Source organism: Castor canadensis, chromosome 17, assembly GCF_047511655.1.
Source record: "Castor canadensis chromosome 17, mCasCan1.hap1v2, whole genome shotgun sequence".
Lineage (NCBI taxonomy): Eukaryota > Metazoa > Chordata > Mammalia > Rodentia > Castoridae > Castor > Castor canadensis.
The window spans coordinates 21,277,356-21,289,839 of NC_133402.1; the positions used below are offsets into that span (position 1 = coordinate 21,277,356).

General features: G+C 51.2%; 1 protein-coding gene across 4 annotated transcripts in view; it reads left to right on the forward strand.

Annotated features, from left to right (window-relative positions):
- Ern2 (endoplasmic reticulum to nucleus signaling 2) overlaps positions 1-12,484 on the forward strand; it is a 17,486-nt gene continuing 5,002 nt past the window's right edge. Inside the window, exons 1-14 of one of the 4 annotated variants that reach the window (XM_074059477.1) lie at positions 1-119; positions 1,921-2,026; positions 2,392-2,425; positions 2,678-2,750; positions 3,770-3,842; positions 3,988-4,095; positions 4,419-4,520; positions 5,274-5,538; positions 6,461-6,539; positions 6,627-6,774; positions 6,891-7,012; positions 7,667-7,822; positions 8,098-8,239; positions 9,148-9,149. In XM_074059477.1, the coding sequence (XP_073915578.1) occupies positions 30-119; positions 1,921-2,026; positions 2,392-2,425; positions 2,678-2,750; positions 3,770-3,842; positions 3,988-4,095; positions 4,419-4,520; positions 5,274-5,538; positions 6,461-6,539; positions 6,627-6,774; positions 6,891-7,012; positions 7,667-7,822; positions 8,098-8,239; positions 9,148-9,149 (1,500 nt within the window). In that variant the 5' untranslated portion in view covers positions 1-29. Of the gene's footprint in view, positions 120-1,920; positions 2,027-2,391; positions 2,426-2,677; positions 2,751-3,769; positions 3,843-3,987; positions 4,096-4,418; positions 4,521-5,273; positions 5,539-6,460; positions 6,540-6,626; positions 6,775-6,890; positions 7,013-7,666; positions 7,823-8,079; positions 8,240-9,147; positions 9,150-12,484 lie in introns of all 4 variants that reach the window. The other 3 variants (XM_020184444.2, XM_074059476.1, XM_074059478.1) reach the window with 3 other exon arrangements.

Genomic DNA, 12,484 nt, shown 5'->3' on the forward strand with positions numbered 1-12,484 from the left:
GGGACAACCGTGCGGCTGCCCACGACGCTATGGCGAGCACGGCCCGGGGGTGGCGGCCGTGGCCCTCGCTCGGGCTCCGGCTCCAGATCGCCGCGCTGCTCGGGACGCTCGGGCCACAGGTGAGAGCCGGGGGTGGGGACTTGGGGCGCTGGGGCACTGGGGTGCAGCCGGGCACTGGGAGCGCCTCTCCCTCCCTTCCTCGGCCCGGGTCACCCCAAGTCTGGCCCTGGCGAGCGGAAACCTCCTAAATTTGGGGAGCTGCCACCTGTCCCTGCTACCTTCTAGCTGGAGAGCGGTGCCAGCGTGGACAGGCGCAGCCGGGGAGGGAGGCGGGCGGAGCGCCCGGGGCAGCTGGTAGTAAAGCCAGGCCTCTGAAAACTTATGGGGGTCCCGACTTCCCTTAAAAAATATGATCAACTTAAGGGTCCTCTGCAGAGAAGTTGCGTACGCGAAGTGTGACAATTTCAGCGCTTCACGACCGCCCCCTTGCTCCATGCCAGGACCCCAGTCAGGAGCTCTGGGATAAATGAGCTTAAGGTGCAGAATGGGATCTAACCCTGCCTGGGGCCGAATAGTCCCGTCTTACAAAAAGATAGCCAGGTGACATTCGCGTCCTGGCCCAGAATCCACTTGTCTACCCTGGAGCCCCCAGAGCTCACAGAGCCAAAGGGATTGTGGTGGTAGATTAGGCGCCCCAACTCCTCCCAACACATGGTTGCAAGGAAAACTTGGGGCCCTGTTCAGCCAAATCTGGTGTTTCCAGAGAAATTAGAAATAAGAACAATTAGAAAATTCTGGATTTTTTTTCTTTTGGTGACACTGAGGTTTCATGCTTGCCAAGTAGGTGCTCTACCGCTTGAGCCAGGCCTCCAGTCCATTTTGCTCTGGTTATTTGGGAGATGAAGGAACTATTTCCCTGGGGCTGGCCTCAAACCTCCATCTTTCCAATCTCAGCCTCCCAAGTAGCTAGGATTACAGGTATGAGCCACTGGTGTCTGGCTGAAAAATCTGGACTTTTAAAAAGTGAAATCTTCCCATTAAAAAAATTGGCAGTGAATGAAAAACAAAATTTTGAACCTTGATGGACTAAACAAATTCAGCAGTGGGCAGCCAGGTGGCACTGGCCTGTCCTCCTTCTTACCATGCTGCAGATGGCAAAATTGAGGTCCAGAAAAGAGGGGCTGCTCCCTGACTCTCCACCAACACCCTGGGCCCAGCTCCAAACCCGAGGGTCCTGAAGCAGGATGTGGCACCCGGATGTTAGGGTTCCTGCTGTGAGCTCAGCCTCACCCTGTTTGCTAAAGGAGGGGCAGAGCTGGCGAGTTGGCTCAGCAGGGGCCAGATGTAAGGGGAGTCCCGGCCTCCCTTCCTTCTGCCCGCCCCCACCCCCAGCTGAGGTTCGCGGGCACCACTGGAGGCTGGCACCAAAAGCTGCTGGGCAAGTTTAGGGAGGAAGAGAGGGGCGAGGAAAAGAAGCAGACTAAGGAGAAAGAGACCAGGCACTGGAGTCAGAGGGTAGCTTAAGTCCCCGTTGTGCCTTTTATTCGTCATGTGACTTTGAGCCAACTTCCTAATCTTCCTGAGCCTCAGCCTCCCCGACCTGCGATGGGGACACTCATAGTTCCAACCTGGCAGGGAGGCTGTAAGGATCAGCGAGGTCCTTTGGTAAAAGCCTCAGTCTTCTTTGGAAAATCAGAACTTTCGGGAGGAGGGGAGGAAGTGGGAATTTAGACTCAGTGGGAGCCAAATCCCTCCAGCACCCTCAGCTTCCACCGTAACTCCCACAGGGTCACGGAGTTGGTGGCTGTGGCCACCCTTCCTCCTCTTCTCTGTCCCCTGGGAGGAGAAGAGTCCCTGTCAGCCCTGCCTGGGCAGGGCAAGGTGCCCCCCGACCAGGGCTGACATCACTTCCTACCACAGGTGCAGACCCTCAGGCCAGAGAGCCTCTTGCTCGTGTCTACCTTGGACGGAAGTCTCCACGCACTGAGTAAGCAGACAGGGGATTTGAAGTGGACGCTGAAGGATGGTGAGCAGGGGATGGCCATTTCTCCCTCCTTGGGCCCTGAGTATGATGGCAGAGGAGTCACCTTGACACAGCAGACAAGAACATGGGCACTAGAAACCAACAAGCCAGTATCTAAACAGCTTCACCACTTGCCTGCTGGGTGGCCTGGGGAAAATCACTGCACCTATCTGAGCCTCAATGGCCTCACCTATAAAATGTGGCAAAGGGTAATAATGACCCCACCTCACAGAATTCTTGGGAAGATTACATTGTATTCTTGTCACATGCTGGGCTTCAGGTCTGGCACACAGAAAACAATCGGTATGCCCCCGTGCTTTTTAATGAGAGTCTGGAGGGGACTCATGCTCTCTGTCCTATACCTACAGATCCCATCATGCAAGGACCAATGTACGTCACAGAGTAAGTGAACCTGGGGCCTTCTAAGGAAGGGAGAGCTGTGGTTGGCCAGAGTGTGTGGGTTTTTTTGGGGTGGGGGGAGGAGCGAGAGCATGTTGGAAGAAGAGAATTGGGACTGGAGGTGACATGGGAGAGAGTCTTGGTGCTCCAAGGTGTCTCACACAAGGACAGGCTCAGCTAGCTGAGAAGGTAATGGGATAGGGCCGTCATGAAACCAAGGAATGCACCCAGTCTCCTGTGTTTTCTGCCCCACAGAACAGCCTTTCTCTCAGACCCAGCCGATGGCAGCTTGTACATCATGGGGACCCAGAAACAACAGGGATTAATGGTACGTTTTCCACAGTAGTCAGGGGCAGGCAAGGGCCAGGCCTCCATCAGCCAGAGCATCTACCAGGGGAGGGAGGGGCAGTGTGGCCAGAATTCTGGATGTCCTGCAGAGGATGGGAGTCGGGGCATTGTGGGAATGCTGTCTTTCAAAAGGAGGGCAGGAGGAGTCTGACTGTGTCTGCAGAGCAGCTGGCTGTCCAGCCTTGGGGGTATAGTGGGGGCATCTCCAGGATTCTGGGGCGATAAGGGAAGACCTATACATCAGTTAGCTTTTGCTAAATAACAGGTTGCCCCCAAATTCAAAGGCTTAAAACCCAAACAACTCAAAATTTGGTGAGATGATGTTTTAGGCTGAGCTCAGCTGGGCAGTTCTTCTGCTGGTCTGGATGGATTGAGCTTGCATCTATGGTCAGCTCCTGGTCAGCTAGAGGGCTCTGTTTCTGAAAGTGGGGTGGTGTTTGACTGGCAACAGGGCTTACATATCCTGATCTCACCCAGTCCTCAGTATCCAAACCCAACAGAAAGCTCCCACTCACAGAATCCAGACAATTCTAACTCCAGGGAGAGAGCAAGGCAGAAAGGAATGGGGAGTGGATCTCCCTCAGAAAAGAGGAGGAGAGTCCCCTTTTCTTGGGGACAGATGAGTCTCAAGGTGATTGATGATTTTGAAGTCTCATGTGTGCTTTTGAGGTAGGGATCAAGTGAATTGGGTGGCATTTTAGCACTGGATGTAGAATTTTCTACAGTTCCTTGAGAGGCTATGTAGCAAAGTCGTGAAGTGTACTGGCTCTGAAGCCTGTCCTGAGTTCAAACCCTGGCTGTGCCACTTGCTAGCTGTGTGGTACCAGTTGAGTTACTGAACACCTCTGAGCTCCAGTTCTTCCCCAGCTGGGGAATGGAAATGATCATGAGAGCCTAATGGAAAGGTTGCTATGGACAACCCTTAGAAGAGTGCCTGCCACAGTGGGTGCTATGGGATTTTTGCTCTTACTCCTTTTTGAACCTGTTCTCTTTCCTTAGAAACTGCCGTTCACCATCCCGGAGCTGGTTCACGCCTCTCCCTGCCGCAGCTCTGACGGAGTCTTCTATACAGGTGAGCATCTCTCCAGCCTTTGGGGTCCAGGCCCAGTCAGCAGGGATGGGAACTTGGATCATGACAGGCCAGCTTGACACAGGTACAACAGGACACATGCCCTCTCCCACACCGTCTTGAGAGCTGGCCGTTTCCTCCTCTGCAGGCAGGAAGCAGGATGCCTGGTTTGTTGTGGACCCTGAGTCAGGGGAGACTCAGACGACACTGACCACAGAGGCTCTCTCTACCCCCCACCTCTACATTGGCCGAACACGTAAGTCAGGCAGAGCCCAGTGTTCCCCAAGCTTCTGGGAAGCCCCCTTTTTTTCTACCCAAGCCTGGAAATTGCTATCCAAGTTGAATCCAGGCTAGTCAATCTATCAGTCATCAACATATATTTTACTGAACACTGAACAAGGGGCTGAGGGTTTGGAAATTTAAACAAGGCAGGCCTGGTGTATGCTCTGTAGTGGTCATCATACCTTCAGGTTGGGTGCAGAGGGAGTCCCCACGCCTACAAGATGAACAGCCCTTGGGGTGGCAGGGGGGAGGCACTGCAGGGGTATTCCTGGCAACCCCGCTTCTGGTGATCCCCAGAATACACAGTCACCATGCACAACCCGAGGGCCCCGGCCCTGCGCTGGAACACCACCTACCGCCGCTATTCAGCACCCCCAATGGATGGCTCCCCTGGGAAATGTGAGCACCACCTTTCTCTGGCCCCATCTTGGAACAAGGTCCCCAGTCCAGAGAGCCCTGAGTGGCACCCATGACCAAGTCCCACCCCCATGCTGTCCCATCTGTTCCATCACGTGCCAAATGACACGCCCTACACAGCCCCCAAAACCAGGCTGACCCTCCTCTACCCTCAGAATGCCTCAGTGACCTAACTTGCCTGCACTCCAGATCACCCCAACCTAGCCTTAGGTGAGCCCCACATTCCAAGTGTCCCATGCAACTCCAGGGTGTCCTGAGCAACTTCCACAGGCCCTAACTGAGCCCTGGGTGCTGAGTGACCCTTGCAGGTGACTCTAAGTGACCATTTCCCAAGGAACCCGTCCACCCTCAATTTCCTGGAGGACCTCACAGGTGCATCTAGGGATCCTCTAAGATCCTGGCTCCAGCATTCTGCCTGAGCCCCACACAGGTAACCCAGGTGCATCACAGTGACTTGCAGTGGTACTTTCGCACTCCCAGGTACCCTCAGGCCTCCAGGCTTATGAAGACTGACTCACCCCAGTGACCATAAGTCTGGCAGGGACTGACTCCTCACAGCCTAAGTCCACTCTCTCAAGTGACACAGGTTGATCCCCACAGCTGAATTCCTGTGGATGACATGACTGGTCCCCTCACGTTTGGCCTCTGCACCCCCAAGGGACCATCCGTCCCAAATGCTTCCAGGAGCCTCTTGTGGCAGCTGTCTAACATCTCCCCAGCCATCTTTCTCGGCAGACATGAGTCACCTAACATCCTGTGGGATGGGCTTGCTGTTGACTGTGGACCCAGGCAGTGGAGCAGTGCTGTGGACACAGGACTTGGGTGTGCCTGTGATGGGCATCTATACCTGGTACCAGGACGGCCTGCGCCAGCTTCCACATCTCACACTAGCTCGGGACACCCTGCACTTCCTCGCCCTCCGCTGGGGCCACATCCGACTGCCTGTCTCGGCTCCCCAGGACACAGGCACTCACTTCTCTGCTTTGGACACCCACCTTCTGTAGGTGTCCACACCAGGGGCCCAGGGAGGGACCCTTTGGAGATGGTGTGGCCCAAAGCTAATGGCCAGAAGGGATATTCAGCCATGACCTGCAAGATGGCTGAACCAAGTGTCAAAATATTGTTTCCTCCTAGCCGGGCACTGGTGACTCACGCCTGTAATCTTAGTGACTCAGGAGGCAGAAAGCAGGAGGATCACAGTTCGAAGCCAGGCTGGGCAAACAGTTTGCAAGACCCTATCTTGAAAAAATCCACCACAAGGGAAAGAGCTGTGGAGTGGCTCAAGTGGTAGAGTGCCTTCCTAGCAAGCATGAGACCCTGAGTTCAAACCCTACTACTGAAAAATATGTATCTATAGTGTATATTATATATATATATATACATTATACATATATGTGTATTATATATTGTGTATAGTATTTATAAATATCATACACTATATATACATATATTGTGCCCTCCAAATGCCCCCAGGATTCCTGTAATCCCAGCACTCAGGGGTCTAAAATAAGAGGGTCACCAGCCTGGGCTACATAGCTAGACGCAGTCACAAAACAAAATAATTTTCCAGGACTAGAAATGGTCAGCTGGTGACTTGGTAGCACCAACAAGCTAGACTGGCTTCACCACTATCTCATAGTTGGTGGACTCTTTGCCCCAAGTGTTGTCAAATAGCACAGTTCATTTCTACTCCACCAGGTCTCTTATGCCTTTTGAGAACTGGACTCCTCACGTACTGGTATCAGGGCCTCAATGTAAAACACTTTTCAAGCCCTGCTTGCATCATATCTCCTATTGTCATTGGCTAGCGCAAGTCACATGGCCAAGCAGAGTCACCCTGGAAGGAGACTACATGGGGGCATGGGAACTGAAACCCCCCACCATCATTCATCCATCCTTCTCCTTTTCCTCTCCTCCTGTAGGATGACGCTGTATGTGGGTAAAGACGAAGCTGGTTTCTATGTCTCTAAGGCACTAGTGCACACAGGGGTGGCCTTAGTGGTGAGTGGGGGTCTGTGAGTGGGCTAGCAGAAGGGGTGGAGTGGGAGAGGAGCTCCCTTCACTCACGGCTCTTCATCCTCTACATAGCCTCGTGGACTGACCCTGGCCCCTGCAGATGGCCCCACCACAGATGAGGTGACACTCCAAGTCTCAGGAGAGCGAGAGGGCTCACCCAGCACTGCCGTCAGATACCCCTCAGGCAGCGTGGCCCTCCCTAGCCAGTGGCTGCTCATTGGTGAGGTCCCTGGCTCAAATTTGGAGTAGAGGAAGATTAATGACCTTTGAATGAAGTTTCTGAGTTGGAAGGCTGAAGTCATTGTCAACCCTCTGACTTTTGTCCCTGCCACTTAGGACACCATGAACCACCCCCAGTCCTGCATACCACCATGCTGAGGGTTCGCCCCACTCCAGGGAGTAGGACTGCCGAGACGAGACCCCCAGAAAGCAGCCATCCTCCGGCTCTCTTCTTGGAGGTCAGTGCTGGAAGGGCAGAGGGTACGGTGGGACCAAGCAGCCCTTGGGCCTTTTCCTTAGGCTGCTAGGTTCTGGGCCAGTTGATTTCACATCTGTTCCCAGAAGAGAAACATTTTACTGTTGCTATTGCCAGAAGTGTCAAAAAGATATTGGTGACCTAAATCATGAAGCCTCGTTCACAGTTTATTCTGTAATTCTTCTTCAATGTAAACATTGTAAAATATTCATCAAGTAAGAAATCAAAAACAGAAAAACTATAAAAGTATGCTCTCCTGGGAGAAGGTTGGCTAAGAAGCACTAGTAAGTAGTTCAAGGTCAGAAGGAAGAGCCATGCCTTGAAGCAATAATTCTTACATCTGATTACTCATGAGAACCACCTGGAAGCCCACTCCAGACCCACAAAATTCTGAATTTCTGGAGGTGGAGATCTGTGCTTTTAGTAACACCCCACAAAGGAGATGCTGTCCTCTGCTAGGTTTGGAAAACCACTCTCCCGGGCACCATGTCAGTACCATGGAGAACAACATGGTTCCCACCAAATGCAGACCACTCACTGCCCTTCAGCCAACCTGGACCCTGGACTGGGTGATGAGGAAGTGTTAGGAGTTCCATGATAGAGGGAGAACCAAGAGTGAAAGCTTCTTTGTCCCCAGCTCCTGAGCCTGAGCCGAGAGGAGTCTTGGGACCCAGAACCAAATCCTGAAGAGAAAGCCTCAGATTCTTACTCAGGGCTGGGATCCCAAGACATGCTGGCAGCTAGCTTCACAGCCATCCTCCTGGGAGGCTGGCTTCTCCTCCTGATGAGACAGGTAAGCCCACACCCTGACCTCAGGACTCTCTCAGGGTCTTCAAGAGGAAACTCTGCTCCTCCCTCCGATGCCACTCAGCAGCTCCCTCCCTCACCTGCTCCGACTGCCCCTTTGCCTTCTCCCCAGGAGCTCCCGCAGCTCCCACGCTTGTGCTCTGTACGTTCAGGCTGTGGTATACGTGGTATACGAGACCATCGCAGGCCCATCATGGTGCAGGCTTGGCTAGGACTGAGCTCTCTTAAGCCCTCATGTTGCAGCAGCAGCTGGCGGAGAAGCAGCCCCAAATGCCCTCGGCACCTGCAGGCCCTTCTGACATCACACAGGATGCCCAGGTCCAGCCCTTGGGGTCCATCCCACGGGGCCAGAAGAGCCTTCGAGACTTCTCAGAACAAATCCAGCCACCCTGTGACCCTGAAGGTGAGCTTGGGTGAACCATGCAGGTGGAGTCAGGGTCAGAGAAGAGGGAGGGGCAGATGTAACTTAATTTCAAAGTCACTTTATTAAAACCACGAAAGTGAGATTGTTAAGCCTAAATAAGATAACAAGAGGGTGGATTGTGAGGTTGAGCACTCTAGAAGTGTCTTTTGTCATGTTATCATCGTGGCTGTTTTTAAGGATTCTGGATGTACATCAAACTCCACTATCTATTAACTTTGATGAGGTGCTTAATTCCTCTGAGCCTCAGTTTTTCTCATCTGTCAAGTGGGAATAATCCCCACCTCCTTGTGAGAGCTTTCTATCATCCTTATTGTTAAATCATACCTAGCTAACATTGTTAATATTTTGTTAAAATAATATCATATTCAGTTATGATAATAGTAAGTTATCCAGGTATGATTGTTTTTAACATTCCTTTCATAGTTTCTCAATTTGATCATATCACAACCCTCTCAAGGACCCTCTGGCATCTGGGGGAGGCTCCCGGGTCTCTGCATTGCACTCATGGCTGAGTCCCGGCTCCTTCGCCTGCTGTGTTGGCTCTGGGCTGGACTGGTGCCTTAGGTCTCGGTGAGCTGGAACCACCTCATTGCTGCTCAACCCACTTCCTCATGCCTCAGCCCCCTACTGTCAGCTCACTTAGGCTGAAGTCAGCCGTGCACTTGGTTCAGCGCTCCAGAGCTGCCTTGTGTTTGCCTGTGAGTGCCTCTGCCACAGCCCTCTGCTAAGAGGGAAACAGCTTCTTCCTCGGGGTCAGCTTGGTTTTTCACTTCCTGATGCTGAGGATCAAACTCAGGGCCTAAGAAAGCAGGCATTCTGCCACTGAGCTACACCCCAGCCCAGGGTCAACTTGTGTAAAGACCCAGCAGAGATGCCTGAACCCTGAGGTGTTGCCTTTCTTGTCATTTTACCACTCAGATGGGAGCATTGCACCCCGAAACTCTCATCTGCAGGACTTTCTGGTTTTGGAGCAGGGTTGCTTGTCTTTCTGTACACAACCGCAATTCCAGCCTTTCCAGGGTGGTTCTTGGCAAAGGGCTTGCAGGTCCCCACTACCCCTGCTCGCTTGCCCCCCAGTCATTGATGCGATGGGAATTCCTTCCCCAGAAGTCAACTCAGTTCCCTCCTAAGTCAGTAGGTAGCATCAGTCGTCCTGAGACAGTAATGAAGGAGGAAAAAGGAGGACCTTGAATTCCAGGTCTGGCTCAGGCAAGACACCTTGTTATGTAAAATACCAAAAAGTCTTTATCCACAACAGGGAGAGTCAGAGTGATGGCAGTGCTTCAAGGACAAGAGCCCAAGAAAATAAGGCAGATCAGCCCAGAGAGAACCCTGTACCTTGTTCAATGGAAAAAAAATGAAACAAAATTCTATACACTGGATTCCAACCATGCACTGGTGGCTCACGCCTGTAATCCTAGCTACTGAGGAGGCAGAGATCAGGAAGATTGTGGTTCCAAGCCAGCCCTGGCAAACAGTTTACGAGATCCTATCTCAAAAAACCCAACACAAAAACAGGACTGGCAGAGTGGCTCAAGTAGTAGAGTGCCTGCCTAGTGTGAGGCCCCGAGTTTAAACACCAGTACCACCTATATATATATATATATATATATATATATATATATATATGATTTCTTCTGTCTTTTAAAGGAAACCTTTATATTTCTTTCACTTTGTTTAAAATGCTAGCAAACTTTTTGTTTGTTTGTTTGTTTTGGCATTACTGGGGTTTGAACTCTGGGCCTGACACTTGCTGGGCAGATGCTCTACCACTTGAGCCACTCCACCAGCCCTTTTCATCTCACATCTTTTGCCCAGGGCCAGCCTCAGACAGTGATCCTCCTACCTACACCTCCAGGTGGGATTATAGAAACATACCACCACACCTGCTTGTTCTTTAAAATACAGTCTTGTTAATTTTTTTTTTTTTTTGGCCTTGGGTAGCTCAAACTTCGATCCTCCCATCTTTGCCTCCCAAGTAGCTGGGATTACAGGTGTGAGCCACTGTGCCTGGTGTAAACTATTTACTAGGGCATTTTCATGGCCTCTACAGAAAACCAAGAGAGAACAAATACTGTGATTTAATAAAAATTCTTTATGATGTGTGGGCTCATGTGGAGAACCATGGGGACACAGAGAAGAGGCACATAGCCCAGATCTGGGAACACAGAAGGTGTAGTAGATATGATGTATAAGCCAAGAACTCAAGAAAATGAAGGAATGGCCCAAGTGAGGCGGGAAGAGTGGGGTGGGACCATTCCACATGGTGCACACAGCACAAACAAAAGTTTGGGGATGATTGGGGTTTGGCATGTGGCTCAAGTGGTAGAGCACCTGCCTAGCAAGCATGAGGCCCTGAGTTCAAACCCCAGTGCCACCACAAAAAAAAAAAAAAAAAAAGTTCGGAGATGAGAGCTGGGTACACCTTCCAGAAGCTGAAAGGAGGGCTGCAAACTCATGCCCATGGCTAGGCCAGGTGGACACAGAAAGCTAGCAAAGCAGCCATGTAGGTAAGCCAATAGGAAGTGGTAGACACTGCTGTCCTGTCTCACCTGCTCCTGCAACCCCTCAGTCCAGAGCAGGGCTCAGTGAGTACCTGTACAATCAGTGACTGACCCTGGCAACTGGAGATTCTAAAGCAGCTCTCCTCATAGAGAGTCAGGGAACAAATGCATGATAAGCAGGTGTGAGGAAAAGGCAGCATTACAGTTAGGTTGGGACCTGCTCATCTGATGTGGCAATGTTTGGAGTCCAGTGTATCAAAATCATCTGTGGCAAGCTGGGCATGGTGGCTCACATCTGTAATCCTAGCTACTCAGAAGGCTGAGATTGGGAGGATTGAGGTTTAAGGCCAGCCCAGGCAAAAAGTTTGTGAGATCTCATCTCAGTCAATAAAAAACTGAGCGTGGTGGTGTGTGCCTGTCATCCTAGCTATGCAGAAAGCATAAATAGAGGATCATGGTCCAGGCCAGCCTGGGCATAAACACAAGACCCTTTCTCAAAAATAACCAGAGCCAAAAGGACTGGAGGCATGGCTCAAGTGGTAGAGCAAGTCTGCTTGGCAAGTGCAAAGCCCCAGTACCACCAAAAAACAAACAAATAAATAAAATAATCACCTGTGGCAGCCTGTCCTAGTCTTAGGACATCTGTGTTCAGCTAAGGAACGCCCATGTTGGAAATCTGAGTCCTCCTGTCTTGGCGGGGGAGGGACAGTCCTCATGGACGTTACTGTGCTTTACAAAGTCTACCATGGAGTCACAGCCTACTCTCTATCTACACGGGCTTGGTTGGGCATCCTTCAGGATGGCTGACTGCATCATATATTCAATGGCAAGTGGATCCAACCAAACCTGAACCACAGCAAGCATTTAAATAGTGCTTACTGTATACCAGGCACTGCTCTAGATACTTTGCATGTAGGAACACATACAATAGTCACAACATTCCTATGAGGCAGACGCTGTTGTAATGCCTCTTGTATGGAAGAAGCAATGGCAGAAAGGCTTAGTGACACTTTTCTCCACCACCTAGGCAGCTCAGGGGTTCAAGGGCAGGTAAGCTGACTCTGGTGTTGTGCTCTTAAGACCAATAGGGATACTGTCCCTGTTTGAACACTAACAAACACCTGTGAAAAATGTGAGTAACTAAGGGGTTCTCTCACCTGTATAAATGAAACAGAAAAAAAATGCATCACGTGGTCTCAGGATTTCTGGGAGCCCTGGGGTTTGAACTCAGGGCCTCACGCTTGCTTGGCAGGTGATCTGCTGCTTGAACCATGCCTCCAGCCCTTGATCTTGGGATTTCTAATGTTAATTCTGCCTGTATGGCATTTTCCCCCAACCTGACTACTTTTGATTACTTTATAACTTATTGCTGTCTCTTCATCATAATGATGCAGAAGACTGGCAAATGCCTGGGTGTTCACACAGAGCCTCCTCCAACATTATTTCTGCATTAAAGGCCTTTGTGGCCTAAGGTTGGCCTCTATCCAGCATTGAGAGTTTGACCTTACACCTAACCCAACAAGTTCTTGCCAGTGACCACCAACACAAAGGCACTGAGAATGGAAAGACAGGTGCACAGGGAGTGGAATCCAGGCAGAACAGAGTGAGTGGTACAAGGAGGGCCCAGAAGCAAGAACCTCACCTAGAGTCAGGGCTTGTTAGGTTGTCAACCAACAGTGTCCCTGCTCTCAACTGCCAGAGAGATAGTGGGGGTGGAATG